This window comes from Microcebus murinus, chromosome 19 (genome assembly GCF_040939455.1).
Source record: "Microcebus murinus isolate Inina chromosome 19, M.murinus_Inina_mat1.0, whole genome shotgun sequence".
NCBI lineage: Eukaryota > Metazoa > Chordata > Mammalia > Primates > Cheirogaleidae > Microcebus > Microcebus murinus.
In genome coordinates this window covers 21531456-21558179 of record NC_134122.1, presented here as the reverse complement: position 1 = coordinate 21558179, position 26724 = coordinate 21531456, and the positions used below count along the sequence as shown (strand labels likewise).

Here is a 26724-nt window from a genome sequence, read left to right as displayed (position 1 = left end):
AGCAATCCTCCTGCCTCAGCCTCCTGAGTAGCTGGGACTACAGGCATGTGCCACCATGCCCGGCTAATTTTATATATATATTAGTTGGCCAATTAATTTCTTTCTATTTATAGTAGAGACGGGGTCTTGCTCTTGCTCAGGCTGGTTTCGAACTCCTGACCTCGAGCAATCCGCCCGCCTCAGCCTCCCAGAGTGCTAGGATTACAGGCGTGAGCCACTGCACCCGGCTCTGGACGTGGCCTTCTGAAGGACCTGGCTGCCCAGGGTCTAGAAGAGGGTCCCTGGCCACCTCCCAGGGATAGACACACGGGTTAGGGGTGATAGATACACAAGCTTCCTTTCAAAATTCACCCTTGTTGAGGTGTAATTTATACACAATAAACGCACCCGTGTAAGGGACAGTTGGAAGATGTTCCTGCACTCACAGTTCAGATACAGAACCTCTCGTCACCTGGGACATTCCCTTGGCTCCCCTGCAATAGCCTCACCCCTTCCTGGTGACCAATGATGCCCAGAGTTTCTCGTGCTTATTTTCTACCTAAATAACTTCTTTGGCCAAGTGTCTGCCCAAGTCTTTTGCCTATTTTTGTAATTGTGTTGTTTGTTTTCTTATTGCTATGTTTTGATAGTTCTTTGTATACTTTGCATACAAATCCTTTATCAGACATGTGATTTGCAGATGTTTTCTCATCCCCTCAACAGCGTCTTTCAAAGGGCAGATTCTTTTTATTCTGATGAAGCCAATTTCTCTCTCTCTCAGTAGATTCTGCTTTTGATTTATATTTTAAAAAAAATCTTTGCCTAACCCAAAGTCACAAAGATTTTTCTCCTATGTTTTATTTTAGAAATTTTATGGTTTTAGGTTTTACATTTAGCACTATAATGCATTTTGAGTTAATTTTTGTATATGGCAAGGGGTATGGATCAAAGTTTATTATCATGCAGAAGGTAATCTAATTCTGCCAGCACCGCTGGTGGAAAGATTATTCTTTCTCCACTGAATTGCCTTTATATCTTTGTCAATAATTACTTTTCCATGTATGTGTGGGTCTATTTCTGGATTCTCTCTTCTGTTCTATTGACCTATTTGTCTATTTTCATGTCAATACCACACTGTTTTGATAACTGCAATCTTATAATAAGTTCTGAAAACAAGTAGTGTTAGCCCTTTAGCTGTTTCTTTCTTTCTGTCTTTTGGCTATTCTAATTTCTTTGTTTGCATTTACATATGAATTTTGGAATCAGCTTTATTTCAATTTTTTAAAAATCCTGTTGGAATTCTGATTGGGATTGCATTGAATCTATGCATTAATTTAGCTAGAATTTATATATTAATACTATTGAGTCTCCCAAACCATGAAAACAGTATCTCTTTCACATTTATAGGTCTTTAATTTCTCTGAGCCATATTTTATAATTTTCAATGTGCTGTTTTGATATCTTTCATCATATTTATAAGTATTTCATATATTGTATGCTTTTATAAGTGGTATTTAAAAATTTTCCATTTCTGATTGCTTGCTGCTAGTATGTACAAATATAGTTGAGTTTTGTATATTTATCTTATATCCTGCAACTTTGCTGAACTCACTTATTGGTTCTAGTAGTCTTTTTACAGAGTCCATTGGATTTTCTACATAGATGATCACATTGTCTGTGAATGACAGTTTCATCTCTTCCTTTCCAATCTAGATACTTTTTATTTCTTGCCTTGTAGCACTAGCTAGAATCCCCAGTTCAATGTTGAGTAGAGGTGGATGGAATAGACTTTCTTGTCTTATAGTTGATGCTGGGGGAAGCATTCAGTCCTTCTCCACTCATTATGATGTTTGTTGTGGATATTTCTCAGGTGCTGTATATCAAGTTGGGGATGTTCCCCTCTAGTCTTATTTCATGAGAGTTTTTATCAGGATGTTGCATTTTGTCAAATGATTTTTCTGCATTTATTGAGAGGATCATATGGTTTTTCTTTTTCAATTTGTAAATATGGTGAATTAATATTGATTGATTGTCAAATATCAAACCAACCTTGCTTTACTGGTATAAACACCTGTTGGTCATGTTGTATTATTCTTTTTATATGTTGCTAGATGTACACATATTTTTATGGACCTCTGTTTGGGTTTTTCTTGGGTAAATACCTACGTATGGAATGGCTGGATCATATGGGATAAATATATATAAGAGGATACCAAACTGTTTCCAAAGTGGATTGAAGCTGTTTATACTTCTGCCAGTGGCATATGAGAATTCCAGTTACTCTGTATCCTTATCAACACTTGGTAGTATCAGTCTTTGAAATTTTAGGCATTCTAGTGGGTGTGTACTGGTGCGTGATCACAAAAGCTTTTAAAAAGGTACAATCATCCTGCGCTTTCAGTGACAAACTTGTGTTTCCCTGTTCCCTACACACTTAGTGGGCTCTCATTGTCGACTTATGTAAAAGGTCTTGGTGTCGCCATCTCTTAATGTTAAACCTTCTGAGCCCTCTTTAGAGGTAGGCTGTGTGGGTGTGCTAACAGGTACGTATATCCTCACACACAAATACCAGGAGGACAGACTGGCTTAGGTCAGACAGTCTTCAATTTCACACCAGTGGGGCCGTGTGCCAGCTGCAAGACACTAGGACAGTTTGTAACTTCTCCTTGAACCTCGCTTATGTCTGGTTTGTCGGAGACAGACGATGTTACCAATGGCTTTGAGCCATCAGTTCTCGTCTCAGGCCTCCCCTGGGCTCACTCGACTGCCCTATGCTCATTTTTCCCTCTAAGCAGGAGTTGGCAAACTTTTTCTTAAAAAGCCAGATAGTAAATATTTTAGGAACATACAGTCTCTATCGCAACCACTCAACTTTGCTGTTGTAGTGCGAAAGCAGACGAAGACGTCTATAAACAAACGGGCATGGCTGTGTTCCAGAAGAACTACTCATGAGAACAGGCAGCCAGCCTGCAGGCCGCAGTGCTGACTACTGCCGAAAGGTTGTGCGCACACGGCTTCTCCCAGGCCAGGAGCCGGACAGTCGTCCCAGAGCCTCTGTGTGAGGATGAGGGTGGGTGGGCACAGGCGTTCCAGCCCCTTGGCTGGGCAGGAGCTTTGGTGGTCTTCGTCTAGCCATCCTCAGAAGTTCCAGATGGGTAAAGACCTTGAAAACTGAGGCCTGCGTCAGTGGTCTATATAGCCAGCACAGAATCTGGTAACACTGCCATGTCGTGGGGAGGGGTGTCCCCACTGCACCCCAGTGGGGTGACTCCCCTAGCTGGGCTTATGTCACCCACTGCTCCTCACAGGTGGATAGACTGCCTTGTCCCTGTCCCTGCCTAGGCCTCGTGCCTGGGTGCTCTGTGCACAGCTGCTGTGGGCAGCTTTGGCAAAGCCTTCTGGAAAGGTGGCACCTAGGGGAGACATCTCATCTGTCTCCATTCTGGGACCTCAGCTGCCTCCCCAGCCTGTCCTCCAGGAGGGTATACCACTATAGACTCCTTCCTGATCCCAAAAAGCTGCTCAGCTCTACAAAGGCAAAGCTCCTGGTGCCTGCACGGAGTGTCACTGGGCGGATATTTGTTGATTGACTGAGGGGTGGAGAAAAAGCCTTCGGTCCCCTGTGACACAGGGATTCTTCAAGATTGGGCTGTTGGCGCTCGCTGATTCACGGCTCTGTGAAGACCTGCTCTGCACCAGGTTCTGTGCTGGGTCAGGGGTGCCAAGCCACGTCCTCAGGAAGCCCACCATTAATTGGGGGGAGACAGACGTTAGTCAGGGAGTCTAGCCGCGTAACAAACAGCCCAAATTTCAGAGATGGGGATGTTTTCACGCACGCTGCACAGGCCCTGGTGGCAGTGCCTGGTCTGTGCTCTGCTGGACTCTCCTCCAGCAGTGACTCTGGGCCAGGCCTCGCCCAGGCTGGGACTCCACCTCCCGTCATAGGGTCCCTCCATCAGCTGAGGGTGGACACATGGCAGCGTGGGCAGAAGGTCATTTCACTGGCCAGGGTTGGGCCCACGGCCACACCTAACTGCTCGGAAGCATCTTGATGTAAACCAATCCCATCCAGGAGAGACTTCACCTAAAACGAAAGCATTTCAGAGATGACTCATCCCTTTCCAGAGAGAGAGTTCCGTGGGGGCCCTGCCAGCCCGTCCCCGCTCAGGTGTCTCAATGGGACGTGCGAAATGGGGGGAAGATACCAGGTCACAAGAGTGGCTGCTTAATGGCTTTGCGTTCCTTGCTGTTCACTTGCCGCATTTCAACGCGAAACACTCAGACGTACAGGACAGTGGACCCGCCGTACCTCGGCGCTCACCACCCCGTTCCGATTCAGCCATTGTCAGTGCGTTGCCACGTTAGCTTCACCCACATACACATGTGCATTTTTGTTGCATCTTTTAAAGTGAATGAGACGTGAAGATGCGGAATCCCTAGATACGTTGGCACTCGAGGTCAAGCCACCACCCTCTGTCACACCTAACGGAATCAGCGCCGGTTGTGCACCGTCACCTGACACGCTGTGTGTCATAGCAACGTTCGCCGCTGCAGTTTGCCCAGTTGGGGACATGCCTTGCGTTGGTTGTGAGGTGTCTTGTGCAACCAGAATCCTCCACCCTGGGACGATTCGTGTGCACAGGCGACCCCCAGGGCAGACACTCCCAGATGGCACATGCACTCAGCCCTGCTGGTGGTCTCTGGAACACTGGGGTCGGTCTCGGGTGTGGGCTCCTGGCGGGGTGGGGGTTCCCTCCTGGGGCCCAGCCCCCAGCGTGGAGCGAGTGCCGCTAGCTCTCAGCAAATGCTCCGTCCACGTCTGGGAGCAGCTGGGATAGTCAGGGGCTGCTCATCTGTGGGCCGCAGGGACCCCAGCTTGGGGCCCCGGGAGCCAAGGGACGTCTGGGGTCTCCTGTGCAGCTCCCCACTGCGAGGTGGGGGTTGAGGGTTCCAGCTGGGAGCCCCGAGATGCCTGGTCTGACGCTCCGTGGCTGAGCCTCCCTGAACTCTGGCCTTTCCCTTCCAGATCCGGACTGGGCTTCCTACACCCTGGGCGTGTTCATCTGCCTCAGCTGCTCTGGAATCCACCGGAACATCCCCCAGGTCAGCAAGGTGAAATCAGTCCGCCTGGACGCCTGGGAGGAGGCCCAAGTGGAGGTACGAGCTTGGGTGAGGGGCTGGGGTGGGGAGTCCTGCTGCCACCCTCGGGATGACCCGGCCTTGGCCTTGCTGGGCCTGGGCCAGGGCCATTGGACAGCCAAGCTGTGGCTGCATGGCCATCTCGGTGAGGGCAGGTGGCCAGGAGGCTGCAGAGGCTGGGTGGGGGTCTTAGCTGGGCAGCCTGGTGTGTGCCCCAGCTGGGAGTGACCAGCATGGGCATGGTGGTTAGAAACCCAGAGGCCCAGACCCACCCAGATGGACCCGCCGAGCCAGACTGTCCTGGTGAGGGGACCCTGAGGGTGGGCATGCAAGTGCTGGTGGGACCCCGGCCCACCTTGGGCTCCTCATCTTGGACCCCATCACCAACCCTGAGTTGGACATTTGGTTTGCGATATCGGCCCCTTTTGGTAGGCAGTGGCTTGTCTAAGCCTCAGTTTCTCTCTCTAAAAATGGGCAGGATGGCCCCTGGATTGTCCCCCTCCCTGGAGGGACAGAGTCAAAGGCCAGCATCACAAAGGCAATGAGGTGACATCCCTGCCACTGTACTTGGAGGGAGCACGAGCTGGGGTCCACGGGGCCCAGACTTCTGGGCTCAGGGGGAGCCTGCTTGTTGTCCCAGCAGTTCCCTGACTGGGCACTGGGGTGGGCGTTCGCAGCCTTGCAAACATCCCACGCCGGGAGGCCAGCCCTGGAGCTGCATCTGGAATCTGGGCAGCCCCGCCAGAGACAGCACACGTGGCGTGATGCCAAGGAGGGAAGGCGGGAAGGCCGGTTCTGCCTGCAGAGGTGCAGTGGCCGTGGGCCCGCGGAGACCAGTGGGCTCCTGCAGGGCCAGGAGATTCCTGTCCTCTCTGTGCTCTCCTTGTTCGTGTGCAGGATTCGAAATGAAGGGGATCTCGGAGAGGCCCCGTGCAGTCTCCTGGCCCCTGCAGGGCTCCCTCACTGGGCCCCTTCCCTTTCCTGGGCTGGGGGTCTACTCGGGGGATCTGAGCTCTTGCACCACGCCTGCTCCCACCCCACCCGGGAGAAGCGCGCTGGGCAGCCGTGACCCAGGACTGGCCAGGGCTATGGGGCAGGCACAGAGAACCTTCCCTTTTTCCCTTTTCTTTTTTTCATATTTTATGGTTCTTTTTTTCAACTTTATATTCTTTTGTAACATCTTTTTTTAACAATCGCTCCATTGTGAAAACAATTCACATACCACACAATTCACCCATTTAAAGCGTACAATGCAGCGGGTTTTAGCACATTCACGGGGTTGTGCAACCGTCACCACAGCCAGTTTTAGGATATTTTGATCATCTCAGAAAGAAACCCCGTGCCCTTTAGTGTCAACACCCCCACCCCAGCCCTGAGCAGCCACACGCCTACTCCTCTCTCTGGAGCTCTGCCTGTTCTGGCCATTTGACAAGAGTGGAGCCACACGCTGTGGCTTCTCGCACTTTGCATACTGCCTTCAAGGCTGGTCCGCGCGGTAGTGTGTGCAGCGCGTCCTTCCTTTTTAAGGCTGTTGCTCCATTGCGGGTGGACCAACCTTTGTCTGCGTGTCCCACAATGGACACTCGGGTCGCTTCACCCCATGCAATGTACTTTATATTTTTTTTTCAAAATTTGTATGGGGGTACAAAAGTTTGGGTTACATCTATTGCATTTGTATCACCCAAGTCAGAGCTGCATACGGCAGACAGTGCATACGGCACCCATTAGGTGTGAATTTACCTATCCCCTCTGCCTACCTGCCTAACACCCGATGAATGTTAGTTCCATATGTGCACATGAGTATTGATCAATTGGTACCAATTTGATGGTGAGTACATGTGGTGCTTGTTTTTCCATTCTTGTGATATTTCACTTAGTAGAACGGGCCCCAGTGCACTTTGATGATGGAGCACCCCATGCACGGGGCACGCACCCCGCAGGCCTAACGGGCGCTGTGGGTGTGAGCTCCCCCACCCCGCTGGTCCTCCGCCTCCCAGCGTGCCTATCCCCAACCCTAACCCTGACCCTGAGCCCAACTGGGGCTGGTGTTTCTGCCTCTAAGAGGCGCTCTCTGCCCATGGGAGTGCGGGCGAATTTCACTCCACGCAGGAGCCCCCGCCCTCCCCATGGCCTCAGGGGAGCCACGGCCTGTTTGCCCCTCTGGCTGGATATGCAGGTTGTTTCCAGACTTTTCTGACTGAGCCCTCAGCTCATGAACATGTGGGACTTTCTCAGTAGCCTAATTTCCTGGAAGTGAAAGCGCAAGGTCATAGGCGATGTGGTTTGGTAATTTTGGAGAGATTTTTGACAAACTCTCCCCACAGCTACCCCCAGCCCCAGCAGGCTGTGGGAGTGACACCGCGCCCACCTGCGCCCTGCGTACCCGCTGCGGGTGCTTCTGTGTCGCTGGCCTGCAGGTGCAGCAGTGTGCTCGAGAGGTGGAGATTTCGTCCTAAGTGGAACGGAGCATCTTTGACATGTGTTGCAGTCGCATGAACTATCTCTTTGTACCTCGCACCTGTCTTTCTGCCGCATGTTAGCTTTTACATCTTTAGGGGTTTTTGGTGTATTAGAGACATCAACCCTTTGAGATTCGGGCTGAAAAAGTTTTTTTCTAGGTTGTCTTTCGAATTTGCTCATGGTGGTTTTTGCCATGGAAAGTTTTTTACTTCGATGTAGTCAAATTTATAACCCTATTCTTGTGTGGTTTCAGGGTTGAGAGCATGCTTAGATGGGCCTTCTCTGCCCAGGGCTATTTTTTAAGTAGCAGCTTTATTGAGGTGTCCGTCACATGCCACACAGTTCACCCTTCTACAGCGTACAATTCCGTAGTTTCAGCGTAGCCAGAGCTGTGCAGCTACCACCACGATCTAATTTCAGAACATTTTCTTATCCCAAAATAGAACCCCGCGAACTCGTTAGCACGAACTCCCCACCCCCAGACCCTCCTCAAGGCAGAAAGGTTGACTTTCTGCCTCTGTGGACTCACCGGCTCTGATCGTGCAGAGGCGGAATCACAGTGTGTGGTCCGCTGCCGGGCTTACTTCCCTGAGCATATGTGTCCAAGGTTCATCCGTGTCGCAGCGTGTGTCAGTGCTTCACGCCTTTTTAGGGGTCTCTCCGTACAACGGAGAGACCACATTTTATTTATCCACTCGTCGGGGTGGTCTCAACCTCCAGCTATTATGAACATCCGTGCGCACGTTGCGTGGCGTGTCTTCACGTCTCTTGGAACGGAGTCGAGATGCCGGGTCCTCTGTAACTGTATGGTTGATGTTTTAAGGAACTGCCAGGCCGTTTCGCCCAAACGGCTGCCCATTCCCATCAGCAATGTCCCCCCACATCCCGTCCGGCAGGTGTCACTGTGTGTCGGCAGCGTTTGCCACGGGGGGGGGGGGGGGGGGGGCTCACCGTGGCTTTGATTTGCACCCTGGAGGTTTAAGGATGTGGAGCGTCTCCTCGTGTGCTCACATCCTGTGAGAAATGTCCGTTCACGTCCTTTACTCATTTTTAAAAATTGAGCTATTCGTCTTTTTATGATAAGCGAGGAGTGTTGATTGCTGAGAGTACCTTATGCATTCTGGACCCAAGTCCCTCGTCAGATACAAAAAGTACAGTGTATATTCTCAAGGAGCTACCTATGTCATTTTTTTTATTATTGAGGTGAAATTCACAACATAAAATTAACTATTTTACAGTGAACATTTCCGTGGCATTTAGCACACGCACAATGTTTTCAACCATCCTTTGCGTCTTGTCCCCAAACGTTTCCTCACCCAAGGAGGCCTGAGCCCCTTCCCTGATGTATACTTTGAAGCACAAAAGTTTTCAATTTTGATAAAATCCCACTCATTTATTTTTTTCTCTCTCGTTGTTTGTGCCTTGGTGTCCTATCTATGAAACCATCACCTAATCCAAGGCCATGGATTTCTTTCATATATGTTCCTAAAACTATTTTTAAAAATCACCCCATGATTTTACCTGCTACTTTTTTAAATTTCAGCATATTATGGGGGTGCAAATGTTAAGGTTACGTATATTGCCCATGCCCCCCCCAGTCACAGCTTCAAGTGTGACCATCCCCCAAACGTTGCACATATTGTTTAATTTTTGAAATTAAATGTTTAATTGGAATTTGTTTTAGTGCAAGGTGTACCCAACTCCACTTTTTCTCCTGATGGCTCCGTGGTTTCCCAACACTTCCCAGTCACCTTGATGTGCCCCTGTCGATTTGAGACGTCTCCGTCCCCGTGGGGACCCACCGCAGTCTGCAAACCTGTTGCTGGAGTTTCCAGTTTGTCCCCGTGAGCGAGGCGATCTGGTCAGCACCTGACTGTTTTGTTGAGATAGCGTGATAAAATGTTTTCATATCTTGTAGGAAGAGTCTTTATTTTCAGAACTTCCTAGGATATTTTTACTTGTTAATATTTTTTTCTTGCGACAGAGTCTTACTCTGTCACCCAGGCTGGAGTGCAATGGCGTCATCACGGCTCACTGCAGCCTTGGACTCCTGGGCTCACGTGATCCTCCCGCCTCGGCCTCCCCAGTAACTGGGACGACAGGCGTGTGCCACAGCACCTGGCTGGATGTTTCTTGTTAAGCTGATTCTTAGGATTTTGGCCAGTAGCTGTCAGAAATAGGATCTGTCCTTCTGTTATATCACCTAACAGACTGAAGTTTTATATAGAAAAGCCATTGATTTTAGAATTTTAGTTTGGTGCCAGCGTCTTGTAGAATTGTCTCGCTTGTGATTTTTTTTCCAGTTGATGCTCTAGAATCCTCCGTGAGCATGAGGACTCAGAGGGCAGGCAGCCTCGGAGAAGGGCCGGCTCCCCCCTTGCCCTGCGGCTGGGCGCGGTGGGTCAGGTCCTCCCAGCCCCGCTGGCGCCCTCTTGCCCGGATCCACACCCAGCTGTGGAGCCATCTTTCCAACATGCCCCGCTCGGCGCCACCCCAGGGCCTTTGCACTGGCTGTTTCCCCTGCCAGGACACCCTTGTCACGACCGGCCTCCCGAGAGCCTCCCCGGGCGTGTGAAGGAGCCCCCACACCTGCGCCACGGCTGCTTGTTTCTTTATGAACGTGCTCCTGGTCCCTGCCTCTGTCTGCTCAGAGGAGCCACGGGCCGGGGTGGGGCTGCCTGTGTCCAGGCCCCTGTCCAGTGCACGTTAGCAGCTCGCTGAGCACATGTCGGATGAGCAGATGAGCCCAGCCTTTCGGGAGGCGGCGAGGGGGGCGTCTCCGGACGGGGCAGCCCGTCCAGCCAGGATGCTCCGGGGGGGTGCCGGGCAGGGCCCAGGTGCCGTACCGAGGAGGGGGCTCTCCTCCCAGCCTCCTTTGCTGAGGCCCCTTTCTTCGGGGACGCCAGCTCCTTCCATGTGCCAGGGGAGGGTAGATAGCTCAGAAACTGTGTCCCTGGGACAGGAGAGAAGGTGGGAGTCCCTGCCTGTCCCAGCGCTGGCCAAACCCTCAGTGCCCTGGGTCCACCAGCCCCACAGCTACCCTGGGTCTGGGGCTCCGGGTGCTCTGACCCTGCCCCTTCTCTTGCAGTTCATGGCCTCCCACGGGAACGATGCTGCAAGAGCCACATTCGAGTCCAAAGTGCCCTCCTTCTACTACCGGCCCACGTTTTCCGACTGCCAGTAAGTACAAAGGGGCTTTGTCAGGGTCGCTGGGCCACAGCTCCGGAGATGGCTCCGGGCGGACCCACGGGTGGGGTGGCGGGGTGAGAGCCGTCGGGAATGTCGGCCAGGGCTGTGCTGCACCCCTAGGGCCCCAGCGTTCCCCACGTGTGTGTGGCTGTGTCTGCCCCCCCTCCCTCGGTCTGGGGTCCTGGCCTGTGGGCAGTGGCTGCGGAGGGCAGGGAAGGACGTTTCGTCCCAGCAGACTGGGGTTCTCCGGGGCCAGTGGAGGCACCCACTGGGGTTTTGCGGGGCTCTCAAGCAGTCCCCCTGGGTGCACCCTGGTGGTGTGGGAGGAGGACACGAAAGCTGCTGTCACGGGGCCCACCCAGGTCCCACATGGAGGTGGTCATGTGGGTGCTCCCACCCGGTGGGGAAGGTTCTGGAGTCATTGGGAGGCTGCAAAGAGAGGGGATGGGGGCTGGCTCGGGCCCTGGTCAGCACAGCACCAGTGACCTTGGGCTGAGCCTCAGTTTCCCCATCTGCGCAGCAGATGACGAGAGAATGACACGCACCAGTGCCCTCCTCTCAGCCCCTCACAGGGGAGGGGCCTGTAGTCCCAGCCCCACCCCCACCTGGGCTCCCAACCCCCAGCTCTCTCGCCCATCCTGCTATCCTGTCCCAGCAGCCAACCATTTCCCACGCCCACCCTGTGCCTCCTGCCTCCTGACCTTGGCCCAGGCCACCAGGCCACCATTCACGCAGAACGCCTGCCCGCCTCTGCACATTGTCCTGGCTCTGGTTTCCCACCTCTCGGTCCCGAGCCCCCTCCCGCCTTGGGCCGCTGGGCTGCGTGGGGGTCGGGGCAGGCTCCCCACGGGTTCTCCTGGTCTGGGGCCTCTGATTCCTGCGTCTTTGGTGCCCAGCAGGCAGACTCCCTGAGGGACTCCAGAGTAGGGGGTGGCTAGGGACAGCACACAGACCCCAGCATGGGGCCTTGGGCGAGGTGGGTGCCTGCAGATATTGGTGGCTGCCTTTGCCAGTCCAGCACCAGGGAGGGGACGTGTCCACCAAGCCATCCTGGGGCTCCCGGGGCCCTCAGTGCCCCACGGCTGCCCTGCAGGTCTGCCCATCTCCTGCCTGGACCTGCTCCCAGCACCCCCACATCTCCCTGGTCCAGGCACCCTCCCAGGACACCCACATGGCCTTGTCCTCCCAAAGCAGGACAGTCCCGGCGGTCAGTCAGAGCCCCCTGCTGGCCAGTGCCTAGTGCCACTCAGGCGCGCATGGAGGCCAATGTCCAGGTCTCTCGTGATGAGGGCCTTTGAGAGTGGCTCGGGAAGGACCCGGGATGTGTGAGCCTCCAGCCCAGAAATCCCCATTGCAAGGGTCAGGAAAGGGTCACCCAGACAGAGGTGGGAGGGGCCAGCCTGGCCAGGTGGGGCCAGTGCCCAGGCCAGCATGTGGTGGGGCCAGTCCTGCAGGCTCCCCCCACTTCCCCTCTCTTGGCCGTGAGCCGCGTGCTGTGGGATCTCTGGGGGCCAAGCCGCCCTGCAGGCCCCTCAAGGCCCCCACTGTGCTGGGGAGACTTGCGGTGAGGGCAGCCCCGCCCCGGCCTCCTCATTCTCAGGTGAGGGTGGCCCTGCCCTGACTCCTTGTTCCCAGGCCGAGGCTGGGTTCCGGCCTCACCTGGGCCCCGCCTGGTCTCCTGTGTGCTCAGCTTTCTTCTTCTGTTGACTCACCCTGGACTTGCCCTGTGAACCCAAACACCCCCAGCCCCGCCCAGGGCGATGCCTGTGGAACCACAGGCTGGGTGCAGCCCTGTGTTTTCTGACACCGTGTTAGATGAGCCTGAAGCCCTCCCAGGGCCCCAGGAGGGTGGGTGTCGCTGCTGTGGGCCTGCCCTGACTTGGGGGGCTCAGAGCCAGAGTGGGCTCTGCCCCAATCTGTGCCCAGGAGTTGCTGGTGGCGATTGCAGTCACCCTGGGGCATCTCCGCCCAGGGCTGTTTGGAGGTCTGTGCCCCCAGTCAGTGGGCTCCAAGAGGGGGGAACGGGGTCTGAATGTTTTGTCACTGGGTCCAGAGGGCCTCAGAGAATGTGAAGGGCAGGAGGGGATGGGGGAAGGAGGAGGAGGGGGAGGGGAGGAAGGGGGAAGAGGATGAGGGGGAGGAGGAAGAGGAAGGGGAAGGAGGAAGGGGGAGGAGGAGGGAGGAAGGGGGAAGAGGGAGGAGAGGAGCAGCAGGAGGGGAGAATGCACTCCACATTCCGGGCTCCCACCCGCAGACTCCCTGGGTCTCAGTGGAGGCTGCTCAGGTTGCTGCAGGGAGGCGGGGCTGGGTGTGTCTAGCAGCAACTGTCACCCTGTGTGTTTCACTCCTTGTTGATTTGTGGTCACCAGGCCCCAGGCTGGGCGCTCATAGGCATCTTCTTGGTGAGCCTCCTGTGAGCCTGGGAGGCAGGTGCCATTTGGGATCCCACTTCCAGGGTGAGAGGACAGGGGCTGGATCCCCTCCAGCCTGCACTCGTCACCCCCCAGCCCGACAGGCCTGGGGTCCTGACCCCATCCTGAGACCACCCCCGACCGGTGCTCACGGGAAACCCAGCCCAGGCCTGCACAGCGTCCTCAGTCTGACTCGGGGCTGACGCTAGCGAGGCCGTTTCGGAGACGTGGGTTTGTGGCTGGCGGCAGGCTGCCGCATGGTCAGGGTCACCCTCCCAGCTCAGGCCCCAGCTGTGAGCTGTGGAAGCCAGAGGGCAGTGTGGTGTATGGACTGCGATGTCCGATGTCTGTGGGGCGGCAGGAGGCAGGGCTGTCTGGCTGTCGGCGTTGCAGGACACAGCGGCGGGGGCAGGAGGAGGGGCTGGGCTGCACCGAGATCCGTCCCCCCAACCCCGCCCCGGCCCCAAGCAGCCCGGCCCAGGCCCAGGGTCTCGAGGCAGTGTGTCCACAGGCCTCTCTCCAAGGCTGGCCGACGGTCACTTCTGCAGTGTCCTTGTGTGGCCGTCCCTCTGTGCATCTACATCCGATTTCCCCATCGTGAGTGTACCTGGTCACCCTGGACTAGTCCCTCATCTAAGCCCCCCTTTCCAGCACTCGGAAACTGTCTCGAGGCTGAACGCAGCACACATCTGGGTGGCGTCTTTGCAGGCGCTAAGAGTAGCAGGCAGGGACACGGAGCAGGACAAACCAAATATGGAAAGCCTGATTTCACACCCTGCCACCTTCCGGCACCCACTGTCCACAAGGCAGCAGGACAGGCACCCTGGGCCTCAGTTTCCACAGTTATAAGAGGGGAGGGTGCCACCCGCTGCCAGGCCATTGGGAGGAGGGCCGTGGCCATGGTCGTCCCCCAGTGTGGGCTCCTTTCTGGAGGGTGGAGCGCGGGTCTTGAGGATCCCAAGCGTGGCTGTTTTTAGCACAGGCCGTGACTCAGGGCAGAGGTCGCTGCAGGGCCCTCGAGTCTCCACCCTGAAGTTGGGAGGGAAAGTCGGAAGGGGCCATTCCTCTCGGGTTTGCTGCTGGGTGGAACCAGCCCCTCCTGCTTCCTGTGTGGTGAGGCTGGGCCGGCAGGAGGGCCCCCACGACACTGGGGTGCAGGCGGCACCTGCAGTGGGAGGTCATAGCTGTCTCCCCAATGCTTGGGCTCCACTGGCAGGCAGGAGGGCCTGCTGTCCATCTTAGCTTCCTGCCGTGACAGAGCGCCACAGAGCGCAAGAGTCTGTCTGTCCAGCCTGATGCTCGAGGCAGTGTGTCCACAGGCCTCTCTCCAAGGCTGGCCAACGGTCACTTCTGCAGTGTCCTTGTGTGGCCGTCCCTCCGTGCGTCTACATCCGATTTCCCCATCGTGAGTGTACCTGTCACCCTGGACTAGTCCCTCATCTAAGCCCCCCTCTCCAGCACGTTCGAGGTGCTGGGGTTCAGACGCAGTCCTGCATGGGGCACGGCAGGCTCAGGAATCACCGGGTGTTTACAACGTCCTGAAATCCCTGCAGCAACAGCTGGCAGAACCGGCAGGCGAGTGGATGCCCAGGGAGGCCGGGCGCCCAGGGTGTATCAGCTGTGTAGCCACCCTGCAGCCACTGGGACCAGCCCTGGCTGCAGAAGGGTCTCAGGTGGTGCCATGTTAGGGAGCCCTGGAGGGGCAGAGGTGGGAGGGGACCCTGGGGCTCAGAGCAGGGGCAGGCTTAGTGGCCCCCCCACCCGTGAAGCCACACCAGGGCCAGTGGTCACCCAAGCCCTGCCCCATCCGGCCCCTAGGGTCTGGTTTGCTCTGGGTCAAGGGGACCCACCCTGACCCGAGGGCCCTGACACTGAGGGGCGGCTCCCGGAGCCCTGGGCACATAGGACGGACTCCAGGGAGTGGGGCCGGAGGCTTTCCAGCCTAGCCCAGATGCCCCAAGCCCCTGTGTTGTTCTGGGCCATTCGAGGGGTGAGGGCCCAGCTGTCCAGTACAGGAGGGGGCTGGCCAGATGGCCTTGGGAGGGGAGGGCCAGGATCACGGTGATTGGCTGATATGAGACCCGACGTGAGGGAGGACTCGGAGCAGCTCTCCCAGGCAGGGCAGGGTATAACCCCTGAGCTCCCAGTGCTGGCTCCCAGCCCTTAGCACAGGCCGTGACTCAGGGCAGAGGTCGCTGCGGGGCCCTCGAGTCCCCACCCTGAAGTCGGGAGGGAAAGTCGGAAGGGGCCGTTCCTCTCGGGTTTGCTAAGGGCTTCCTGCTGCTGCTGCTTCTAGAAGCCTCCGTGTCAGCCCCAGGAGGCCCCATGTGCAGGTGCAAGCCAAGGATGCCTGTGTCCGCACCAGGGCAGTGGCCCTCAAGGGTCCCCTGCCCTGACAGCTGTTTGTCGCAGCCTCCCTCAGTGCCCCTGTGGCATCACGACCCCGGCTCCCCATACAGCACTGGGTCCTCCCTGCGGCTCAGAGGCCAGAGCCTGGGGTGATGGAGGGAGCACGCGCCCCCAAGGTCAGCCTGCTGGCACCCTGTTGGGGGCCAGATGATGTCCCCCAGAGATGCGTTAATGTCCGACCCGCAGTACCTGCGACAGTGAGCTCGTCTGGAAATCAGGTCTCTGCAGGTGTGGTCAGGTCAGGTGAGGTTGTCCAGGCTAGGTAGCCCCATACCCTGGAGGGTGCCTGGTGGGAGGCACAGAGGGGAGGCTGCTTGAGGATGAGGATGGAGGCAGAGGTGGGTGTGTCCGTGGGAACCAGCCCTGTGGCGCCTGCGTTTTGGACTCTGGGTTCTGGAACATGAGAGGTCTCTGTCATCCTCAGTTTGGATGATTTGCCGTGGCAGCCACGGGACACTCACCCTCACAGCGCTGGGGACACAGAACCCAGCCCGAGGCAGGGGTGGCGTCCAGAGGACCGGTCTCCCCTGGGATCTGCATGGACCAGCCCCAGGCCCAGCTCTGAGGCTGCCACGTGAAGCAAGAGGTTCCCTCTTTGTCTTCTGGCTGGAATTGACTGGAATCAGGAAAACCGCCAGGCTGGGGCTGGAGTCGGCCTCTCCCAGGTGTGTCTCGTGCCCTTTGCGATGGCAGCAGCTGACCCTGCTGTGACAGTGGACAGAGAAACCACATGGCTGGGCCGAGAGGTGTGGGCCTGTTGCTCCAAAGTCTTTCTCTCCTGGGACCGTGGTCAGGTGTTCATGCACCAGTTTCCCCCGAGGCTTCCTGGCCTTGACCGGTGCTATATTTGTGGGAGCTGGGGCCAGGGACAGCCTAGGAGGCCAGGGTGCAGGGGACAGGGATTGCAGAGAGCTCACGGTCCAGAGATGGCCGAGGAGACACGGATGAGTAAATGGGCCATATGGCGTGGGACACAAGGCAGGGCCCAGAAGTGGGTGTGAAGGGTGTCTCAGGGCCAGGTGCAACAGGGCTTGGAGGGAGGAAGTGTGGCTGCCTGGGGGATGCCCAGGGGTGCAGAGGCCTTAGGGGGCTGAGCTAGGGCAGAGGGTCAGGTTGGGGGTTGGGGACGTGGAAGGTCTTGCTGTCACTGGAACTGCGTGAGGTGGTTGGAGCGGAGGATGCGTAGGTACCTCCTGCATCCATCTGGCCGCTTGGAGAGATGTCAGGGGCAGGGACAGCTTTGAGGAGGGGCCGAGGGGACCCTGGTGGCAGTGCCAGTGGACAGTGCGCAGAGCTCAGCCCAGGCTGCCCCTGAGCAGCCAGGAGCCGCCTGCTGCCCTGGGGAGAGGAGGAGCCGGGCTCCAGGTTTGGGCCTCGGGCTGGGTGTGTGTGGACTCGGGCTCTGCCGGCCGCCCCCAAGTCCTGTCCTGCCCTCTGGTCAGCTGTAGCCTTCTTGTTCCCAACGCCTCTCTCTTGTTGAGGCCAAGGCCATGTCACCTGTGTGAGCCCAGCAGACTCCCAGCTCCTGCTGAGCCCTGGGGCCTCGGATTCCCAGCAGGGGCTCCCGGCCTCTCCCTGCCACACCCAATGGCTGTGAGCCCACTCAGGGGGTCACAGGTGCTCCCTGGGGACCAGCGCTCTCCCCAGAGATCCTTCCTGGTGAGTCTGTCTGGAGGCCCCGGGGACTCTGGGGTCAAGCGCTGACCACTGTCCTTCTCTGCAGGGGCCGCAGGCCCCAGAACGGCAGCGTGTGTGGGGGGCTGGGCTTCTGCTGTCCGAGATCCCAGCGTGGGCCCAGCCTCCCTGATAACCACGGAGAGGCTTGTTAGAGGAGGTGATCAGTGGGAGGTGATCTAACCATACAGGGAAGGAAATTCTGACACACACTGCAGCATGGAGGAACCTCACACGTTACACTGCGTGAGAGCTGGACACGGAGACACACGTATGATTCTGTTTCTGCGCACGGCCAGCAGGCAGGGCTGTCTCTGCAGAGACAGAAGGCGGATTATGTTCCCGGGCTGGGGGTCTGCTAACGGGTATTTCTGTTTGGGGAGGTACAAACGTTCCGGAATTAGAAGGCGGTGATGGCTGCACAACCTGGTCGTGCTAAGCTGTGAACTGCTGAATCATTCACTTTGAACGGTGAATTTTATGGTATGTGAATTATATTTTAATTGTTTATAAGAAGAGGAGGTATCAAAAGGCGAAACTATTTGATTATCGAACCATTTTAAAAATCAGAGTGGTGGGCCCTGCAGCCTGGCGCCCGAGCACTTGACCCCGCAGTTCTCCGGGGCCTCCTGAGGGTCCCGAGCCTCGGCCTAGGCACTCGTGGGTGGATCTCGGTAGCCTGCATGGCTCAGTCTCCTCCTTTCTCCCCAGAGTCCTGCGGGAGCAGTGGATCCGCGCCAAGTACGAGCGGCGGGAGTTCGTCCACCCGGACAAGCAGGAGCCCTACTCGGCAGGTGAGGACCAGGGCTGGTGGCCGCGCCTCTGGGGTGTGGGCTTCTCTGTGTGTCTCCGTCTCCTGCCGGCTCATGGTGTGAACCGTGTCCCTGACCCCGTGACCTTGTGCAGAGTCCCCTGGCTGTGTACAGCGCAGCCCTTACTTAGTGGTGCGTGTGGGAGCCCCTGGCCGCCCCTCCTCTGCCGGAGGAGGCTCGACCCAGGTGGAGAGCAGGAGAGGTCCGCCGTGGTGGCAGCACTCGTGCCGTGGGAGGGCACGGCCAGGCCAGCGGCCTCCACCTGCCCCTCGGCCCAGCTGGGAGCTGTTGGGTCCCCTGTGGTTGGCAGAGGCGTCCAGGCAGCGTCCCGGAGCTTTGTGGACTGGGCGGGTCTGCACAGATGTGTCCGAGAGGGCGCGGCACATGGGGGTCCTGGGAGACCCGGCTCCACCCCAGGCCGAGTCCCCTCACTGCTTGTCAGTGGGCCAGGCCTCAGGCCACACCCCCGTGTCCACTTCCACTTTCTACCCCTAGGCGCATTTGAATGCCTGGTGGTTCACCAGGCGTGGTGGTGCACGCCTGTAGTCCCAGCTACTCGGGAGGCCGAGGCGGGAGGATCGCTTGAACCCAGGAGGCTGCAGTGAGCTGTGATGACACCACTGCACTCTAGCCTGGGCGACAGAGCGAGATTTGGTCCTCAAAAAAAAAATTTACTGAACTGAAATTAAACCAAGAGTTAAATAAATAAATAAACGCTGGTGCTTTGAGTGGGAACCCCCTAGCCTGAGCGGACCAGGCATCTTCCAGAAGCTGATATGCGTGTGGCGGGCTTGGGGCTGGGGGCTTTGGTGGTTCCCCCTAGAGCAGCTCCAGGGGCTCCATGGGAGGGGCCATCCTCTGCTGCGTGGCTGCCAGGCCACCCCAGCTCCTGAGGCTGGGCCACTCCTGCACGCAGGCCCGTGCCTGGGCTAGGCCGTCGAGGCTGCTGGGATCCCAGGGAAGCCCTGGCCGGGCCCTCTGCATGGGGCCAGCCAAAGAGGAGATGGAGAGAACGCCGAGTGGGCGAGGTGCAGCAGAGGTGGGCAGGTGTGGGAGGGGCGACTGCTCAGTCTGTGCGAGCCACTGTGCCCACGCCTCCCTCGGAGCCCCGCAGGACGGGGTGTCGCTCCCAGTCCCGACGGTCGTGGGGAACTGAGAGCTGCGGCCGGGCGAGCGGCAGGTGCTGGGCCCGGGCGTCTGTCCAAGGGGGTTTCCTCCCCACCTTGGGGCCGCTGGCATTGAAGGTGGGTCTGGACGTTCACTCCTCAGGGCAACTCCCACGCTGGAAGGGGTGTTTGGCGCCTTCTGGCCCTTTCCACCACTTGCCTTCTCTCTTCTAGGCACTGGGCGGCCGTCAGCACCTCCTGTCTCCAGCTCTAAGCGCCGCCCCCCAGTGGACATGACCCCAGGCCCTTGTCTCGGCTGCTGGAAGGCAGCAGACACTGCCAGGCCATGGGGGTCAATGGCAGACCCCAGGGCAGAGAGCCTAGCGAGGCCTTTTGTTCCACTCCTGTTTCTCTAAAGCTGTTGTGCCCATAGTGGTGACGCTGCCGCCTCACCCTGAGCACTCATGCCCGCCCGCGCCTCCCTCTGGCAGCCATGCTTGGAGCTGCGCTTCCCTGCTGGGCCTGAGATTTATAGGATGGGAACCTGGGTCTGTGCAGGACAGAGGGGGTCCTCAGTCTGTCCCTGCCTCCCCCAGGCCTTTGACACACCTCCCTGGCCACATGGGGAGCACCAGGCACACAGGCCAGAGAGTCTGGACTCCAAAAGCCTGGCTGCAGGGAGCCCAGGCCGAGTTGCCCTGTGCAGGGTCAGGCGAGCAGAGCCACTAAACCCCATAGGCTCCAGGCAGCCACCTCTCCCACCCCCGCCCCAGCCCTGCAGACCCTCTCGGCAGCTGGTAGGAGTGAGGTGCGGGTAGGCTGAGCGCCTCAAGCCTGGTGATGGTCCCTGCCCCAGCCTGTGTGGTCTCGGGCTGTGGCGGGGGGTGGGTCCCACGCCAGGGCGGACACTCAGGCCTGCCCGGGAATGAGCCGGAACCGTGGGCTGGGGCGCTCCGGGCTAGAGCTAGGGTGGCCTGGGCCGCAGGGCTCCTCTTTCCCTTGGGGCCTCCCAGAAGTGAGTGTCTGGCGCTGGGTTCTGGAGCTCCTGGTGGCCGAACTGGGCAGCTTGAGCCAGGAACGGGTAAGGACACGGCAGGGCCAGGACCCAGAGAGTCCACAGTGCTGTAAACAGATGGGGGCGGGAGAAGGACGGCCCTCCTGCCACAAGCCCGGGTTACTAAATGCAGCAGCATGAGGGGGGCAGAGACTGGGCGAGGACAGACACAGCCCCACACGCCTCCCTCCTCCTGAGGTTCTCACTTATGACCAAGGAAAAGGCGGGAACTTTCCCGGGGAGAAACCGAGATGTCTCTGGGCCTGTCCCCGCGGTCAATCTCACCAACGTGGACACCTCCACGCAGCCCACGGAGGCAGAACTTCCGCAGCCCCTCCCTCCGCGGCCACCTCCTCCTGCCAAAGTCACGGGAGTGTGGGGGTTGCCCGCAGGCCCCTCTCTCGGTGACCCTGGGGACAGCGCTCCTGGCTCCCTCCCCAGCCAGGCCCCCGCCTGGAGCCAGAGCCTCAATGGCGGCTTTCACAGGGGCCTGGACAATGCCCCGTGTTGTCCAGGGGCCAGCCGCCCCGTGCCGCCTCACCACAGACACAGCGCTTCCTGCCTGAGGCTTCGCAACCCGTGCCCCTGGGGGCGGGAACGGTCCGACCTTCCTCCTGGCCTAGGCCCTGCCCTCCCAGAGTGATGGCATGGGGGGGAAATCTCATGCCTCAGTTTCCCCATCTGTGTAGTGGGGACAGCATGGTGTCCAGCACAGGATGTCACTGGAGCGTTGCATGACGTCACTTGTGGGTGCACGGTCAGCACGAGGCGTCCCTGGGGCCAGACCCCTCAAGGCAATGGTGCTGTGGCTTGGCTGGGAGGCAGGAGAGGCTGTCCCCTCCCCGGACGGGCAGGCGCCTTGCTGGACTCAGGACGTCTACTGGGGTCGGGTTTGCTGTGCGTGTGTGTTGGGGCCCCCTGTGGGTCTCCAAGTTTGGGGCTTGTGGAGCGGGGGAGTGTTCTGGGGCTAATCTGGCCCCAAGGGGCAGCCCCCAGCTGTGCCGCCGTGAGTGTGGGGGTCTCTTAGGCCCGTCTTGTGCCAGGCCCCACCCTGGGTGCTGCAGGAGACACGAGGAGGTCAGCAGGGACCCAGGGAGCCCCTGGCCCCACCCTCTGACCCCTGGGGGCTGCTCGTGGCCTCTGCCAGCCCCCCCCCCAGATGCGCGGAAGGCCCTGCGAGGAGACCTTGGTCTGCGTCGTGCTGTGCTGACGATGCCACGTACAAGTCCAGGGCCTTGCTGGCCCATGGGGACTGGACCGTCCAATTTTACCTTCCTCTTAGCTCTGTTGCTTGATAGATGAGGAAACTCAGGCACAGGAAGGGGCCACAGCCAGGATGAGGTGGCGTCAGGTCTCATGGGGCCAGCTGGGAGGTCCTGGCCCACAGCTAGGCCAGCCACAGCCCTAATGGGAACGGGGACTTGGTCCCTGCTTCCCGCTGTGTGACCCCGTGGCAGTCAGGCAATGTCTCTGGGCCCTGGATTCCTTGTACACAGAAGGGGATGCAAATCAGCCCCTAGTGACAGGGACACAAGGCTCAGAGCCATGCTGTCTGGCGGGCCCCTCCCACACGTACCACTGGCTGGGTTGTTGAACAAACCAATGAATGAATGAGTGAATGAATGGATGGGTGAGGACAGACGTGCTCACAGTCACACACACCCAGCATCCCTGCCAAGTGACCAGGAACGGTGGCATCTCAATGCCTGAGAACAGCGCACTATGGACTCAACCTGGGGCTCCCGCCATGAACCGGGCCCCACGACGAGGCCCTGCCCTCCCACCACCCGCCAGGTCAGACCTGCCCCGTGGGAGAATGGCCTCCCGACCCGGGAGCCCCGAGCAGGGCTGGTGTGGGGAGGGGGCAACCATCCCAATGCCATGGACGTGGACACTGTCATCTCCCCAGCCTTAGAAGAGACGCCCTGAGTCTCAGCCGTCCTGCCATCTGTGGTCCTCTCCCTGGAGGTCAGGGCTCACTGCCAGCCAGCAGGTGGTGTGGGCTCCGGTGTGGGGGGAGCAGACAGGGCGTACCTGGGCTCAGAACCGCCACAGGGTGTGGCTGTAGGTCTTCAGAGGCCCAGGCTGGCAGGTGCACCGGCAGGTCGGCAGGGACCCAAGAGTGGGGGTGGACAGAGCCGGTGGCCTGAGCAGCAGGTGGGGAGAGACAGGGCCCTGAGCAGGTGCACAGAGGACGCCTGTGACCCTGGGAGCCATGCCCAGCAAGGCACAGCTGCCCTGCTGTTGGTCACTTGGGGCTGGGGCAGCAGCTAGAACCTGAGGCCTAGAAACAGGTCGTGGCCCTTCGGAGGCAGCTGGGGTGGGCTCAGGACCTTGGTCTCTCTGGTGCCTCCCCAGGCCCTGGCTCTGTGCCCAGAGGCCACCCCTCCATCAGGGCACCCCCAGCAGGAGACAGAAGGCAGTATGGGCCCATCTCCCACCCTAGGGGGCACCACCTGGCGTCATCCCAGAGCAGGGCCACGTGTTCCTAGCCTCAGGTTAAGATAAAACTAACTCACAGGCCGGGCGCTGTGGCTCACGCCTGTAATCCTAGCTCTTGGGAGGCCGAGGCGGGTGGATTGCTCAAGGTCAGGAGTTCAAAACCAGCCTGAGCAAGAGCGAGACCCCATCTCTACTATAAATAGAAAGAAATTAATTGGCCAACTGATATATATATAAAAAAAAAATTAGCCGGGCATGGTGGCGCATGCCTGTAGTCCCAGCTACTCGGGAGGCTGAGGCAGGAGGATCGCTTGAGCCCAGGAGTTTGAGGTTGCTGTGAGCTAGGCTGACGCCACGGCACTCACTCTAGCCTGGAAAACAAAGCGAGACTCTGTCTCAAAAAAAAAAAAAAACAAAAAAAAAACTAACAAGTCGCACACGTGTGGTGTGACTTACACACGCTTTGCATGTCTTGTTAGAGCACAGTTCCTCGAGCCGTGACAGGTGTGAGACATGGAACAGCTTTGCCATCCTGAATGTCTGTGGGACCCACGGGCAGTGTGCTCTGTGGTCAGTCCCCAGCCCCACAACCACTGCTTCTGGCTCCTGGTTTTGCCTTTTCCAAGATGTCATTCAATGGAACCGTTCAGGCTTTTGGGTCTGGCTTCCTGGCGGGTGCAAGAGGGTTCCCAGTTGCAGGTGGAATCCGTGCTCAGAACCATGGTTGTTTGCCCTTCCCTGGCCATGTGCTGATGGTGACGAGTGAAGCCACACTGTGCGTCTGTGTGCGGCTCTCGCACCATCATGGCTTCGTCCCCTGCATGTCTGCTGCTCCCGGGTCATGTGATCAGTGCGTTTAACTTTGTAAGGTGCGCGGACTCTTCTCCACGGTCTCTGCCATTTTGCACCCCACTGGTGCCAGGAAGGGCCACTGCCACCACCCTTGGCCACACCCAGGATAGTCGGTGCTTGTGTGTGAGGTGGTTTTGCCATCCTAGTGGGTGTGGCGGATCTCATCATGACTAATGATGCTGAGAATCTTTCCACGTGCCACTTCAGGCATTCCATGGCAGAGTTCATGAAGTGTGGTTGGGCCCCTGGTTCCCCACAGGTGGGACTTGGCAGGGCCTGGTACACAGTAGGTGTTCAATAAATGCAGGGCTCACCATCCAGTCTCTGGCCAGTCCTTTTGCAGAACATGGGCACCTGGGCACATCCAGCCTTGGTGTCCAGCTGTGTGGGTTCTGGATGCAGAAAAGGCCCGAGACCCCAGGGCCGGAGAGCACAGGTGAACATGACGCCTGGGCCTTCCCAGGGAGGACACGGGTCTGCACACACCGAGCTGGCTGACTGTAGGGTGAGGCCAGGTCTGGGTCCTGGCCATTGCAGTGCCCTCCTAAAATACCACTCCTGTTGCCTGTCATCATGCCTGAAATTAGGCACCCTGGCGGCTCACTGTCCGGACAGCCATACGGGCTCTCCTGTCTGGGGAGTGCCCCCTCTGTCCTGCGGCTTTGCACTCACCTATGGACCAGGCTAGATGGCAGGGACGGTTCTGCCTGCCCAGGTGGCATTGCCTGCTGGCTCAGCAGCCCTCACGCTTCCTGAGGCTCTGCTGCCACCTGCTGGACACCATGAGTGTGGCAGGGGTAGGAGGCACATTTCACCCTCAGCGTCCCTGAACCAGGTGCTGGGAGGGGTTTTGCTGGCCAGGTGACCTCGGGCCCGGCACGTGCCCTCCCTGAGCTGATTCCTCGTCCGTTCAATGGGATGAGCCTCCAGGGTCCTCCTGAGTGTGAATGAGGCCCGTGCCAGGGCCCTGCGTGTCCAGGAAGCGCAGCTGCGGCCCACAGTGAAGATGTTGCTCCCAGCACCCTCAGCCCCCCGAGCGCCGGGTCGGAGAGGCCCAGATGCTGAAGGAAGCACCAGCCGGGCCAGGTGCTGGCACAGTCAGCAAACCTTTCTCTGAGTAGTTCCTGGTTGGGCTCCAGGGACACGTTGGTGGGCCTCCCCGAGTCCCATAAAGGGGCTCACCCGCAGCTGCTGTGTGTCAAGGGGTGGGGCGGGGAGGCACGTCAGCCTCCACAGGCTTGAGAGTGCTGGGGCCTCTGGGTTGGGGGGGAACAGGCCCGATCCGGCCCCGTCCCAAGACAGGCCGAGGGCTGTGTCCCCAGCGGCGCCAGCTGCCACTCCCTGCCGCCAGTCTGCCGCCTTTTTATGGCCGCATTTCTCAAAGAACAGAGAAAATAGCCCTGGTCTCTGGTGTTGGAATGGGGCTGTCTGGGCGGTCGAGGGGCACCGGGCAGAGGAGGGGCGTGGTGGTCGGGGCCAAGTGGGTCTGGCCCGAGTGGCTGCCGTGGTGACGTGCGGGGGCTGCAGCCCGAGCTGGGGCTGACGGCCCCTCCCTCGCGTCCACCACAGATGAGTGGCCGCCCTCGGATGACCTCTCACAGGGGCTCTGGGTCCTTTTCCCCGGAGACAGCTGCTCTGAGACCCAGAGTGGAGGCAACGGCCAATCCCCTGGCTCCCCCCCTGTGACCCAGCAGCCCCTCCCCTGGGGAGACACCAGACAATGGTCTGAAACCAGACACAGTCCCAAAGCCCAGCAGCTGGTGAACAGTGGCTGGGGCCCCCACACGCAGCGACACGGATATGTCTCCCGTGCAGACCCTAGGGGGGACCCATGTTGCCTGATCCAACTCAGCATGAGGTCCTGGGACAGGGAAAGCGGTGGGGACAACGTGGAGGATGTCTGAACAGTGCAGGGGGCAGGGAGAGGCAGGGGCACATGGTGCTGGCCACCCGTGTTTACCCTCTCGCTGCCTTTAGCTCGGAGCTACCGAATGCGTCCCATGGGAGGTCTGTGTCTGTGTCACGACTCCTCCGTCCTCAGATCTACCCTCACAAGGCCTTGGCCACATCTGTGAAGTCCCTTTGGCTGCAGAAGGTGACATGCCCAGGTCTGAGGACCCCAGGCGGACACCCTGGGGCCGTTCTGCTCATCGCCAGTGGCCATGTGGGTGTGCGCACGCAGCGTGAAGCTTGAGCTGCGGCTCTCGGCCCACTTCCCCACACGCGTGTCCTACCGGGAGAAGCGGCGCCAGATAGAGCAATGGCCGGGCACGTGCTGCTTCTGCCCGAGGCCAGGCGGGGCGGGGCAGCTGGGTCAGGCCCTGGCTCTGCCGCCTCTGTTGTGCGCTCATCCATGCCGACCCGGGTGGGGCAGGCAGGGGACGCTGGCCAGAGTCCTGGCACCTGTGCTCTCCTCGGGGCCCTGGCCCACCACCCATCTGACCGTGTCCCCTTTCCCCCAGGGTACCGCGAGGGCTTTCTCTGGAAGCGAGGCCGGGACAACGGGCAGTTTCTAAGCCGGAAGTTCGTGCTGACAGAGCGAGAGGGCGCCCTGAAGTATTTCAACAGGAGTGACGTGAGCCAGGCACGGGGGGCGGCCGGGCCCTCCCAGGGCGTGTTCAGGCCTCCAGCTGGGGCCTACAGTGTCCACCCCCCCACAGCAGCTTCGTGTCCTCAGCTACCCTCCTGGAGTCCCAGGGGCCATGTGGTCACCCCCAGGCCTCCCTCATGAGGGTCACTCCAGGACCCCCTAGGACCCTCCCTATGAGGAACCCCCATGAGGACCCTCTAGAAACCCCCCAGGGCCCCCTTGTGAGGACCCCCAGGACGGGCCTGCCCCGACTGCAGGCCTCCGTGTTGCAGCAGCCGAGGCTGTCCAGGCGCCAGGCAGCCCCACTGGAGGGCCCGGCTGAGGGGTGGAGGGGAACCTCGTCACCTCCCACCCCATGGAGCCAACCAGGACCCCGGAAAGACCCTCACTTGCGTGGGCGTGCTCTGGAGACTGTGGTCCAGGGATGGGCGAGCACACTGGCTAGAGTGGGGTCTCAGCAGGGCAGCCCAGGACTGCAACAGCCTGTAGCCTGGTGGTCGGGGCCTCCTCTCTGCCAGGGCTGGGGAGGGCCCATCAGCCTGGCTGCCTCTACCAGAAGGGCCCAGCATGGCGGTTCACAAGCCCCCACCCAGTGCAGTGGGCAGAC

At 58.8% G+C, this 26724-nt stretch overlaps 1 protein-coding gene across 4 annotated transcripts in view; it reads left to right on the top strand.

Annotated features, from left to right (window-relative positions):
* The window catches only part of ADAP1 (ArfGAP with dual PH domains 1), a 58567-nt gene that overhangs the window by 9066 nt on the left and 22777 nt on the right, over positions 1-26724 (top strand). For all 4 annotated transcript variants that reach the window (XR_012913499.1, XM_075995230.1, XM_012759114.3 and 1 more), the window contains exons 2-5: positions 5006-5136; positions 10667-10758; positions 17973-18055; positions 25990-26102. Coding sequence is in view for 3 of the 4 variants with exons in the window: in XM_075995230.1 (XP_075851345.1) it covers positions 5006-5136; positions 10667-10758; positions 17973-18055; positions 25990-26102 (419 nt within the window). In the remaining variant the exon portion in view is untranslated. The remainder of the gene's footprint in view (positions 1-5005; positions 5137-10666; positions 10759-17972; positions 18056-25989; positions 26103-26724) is intronic.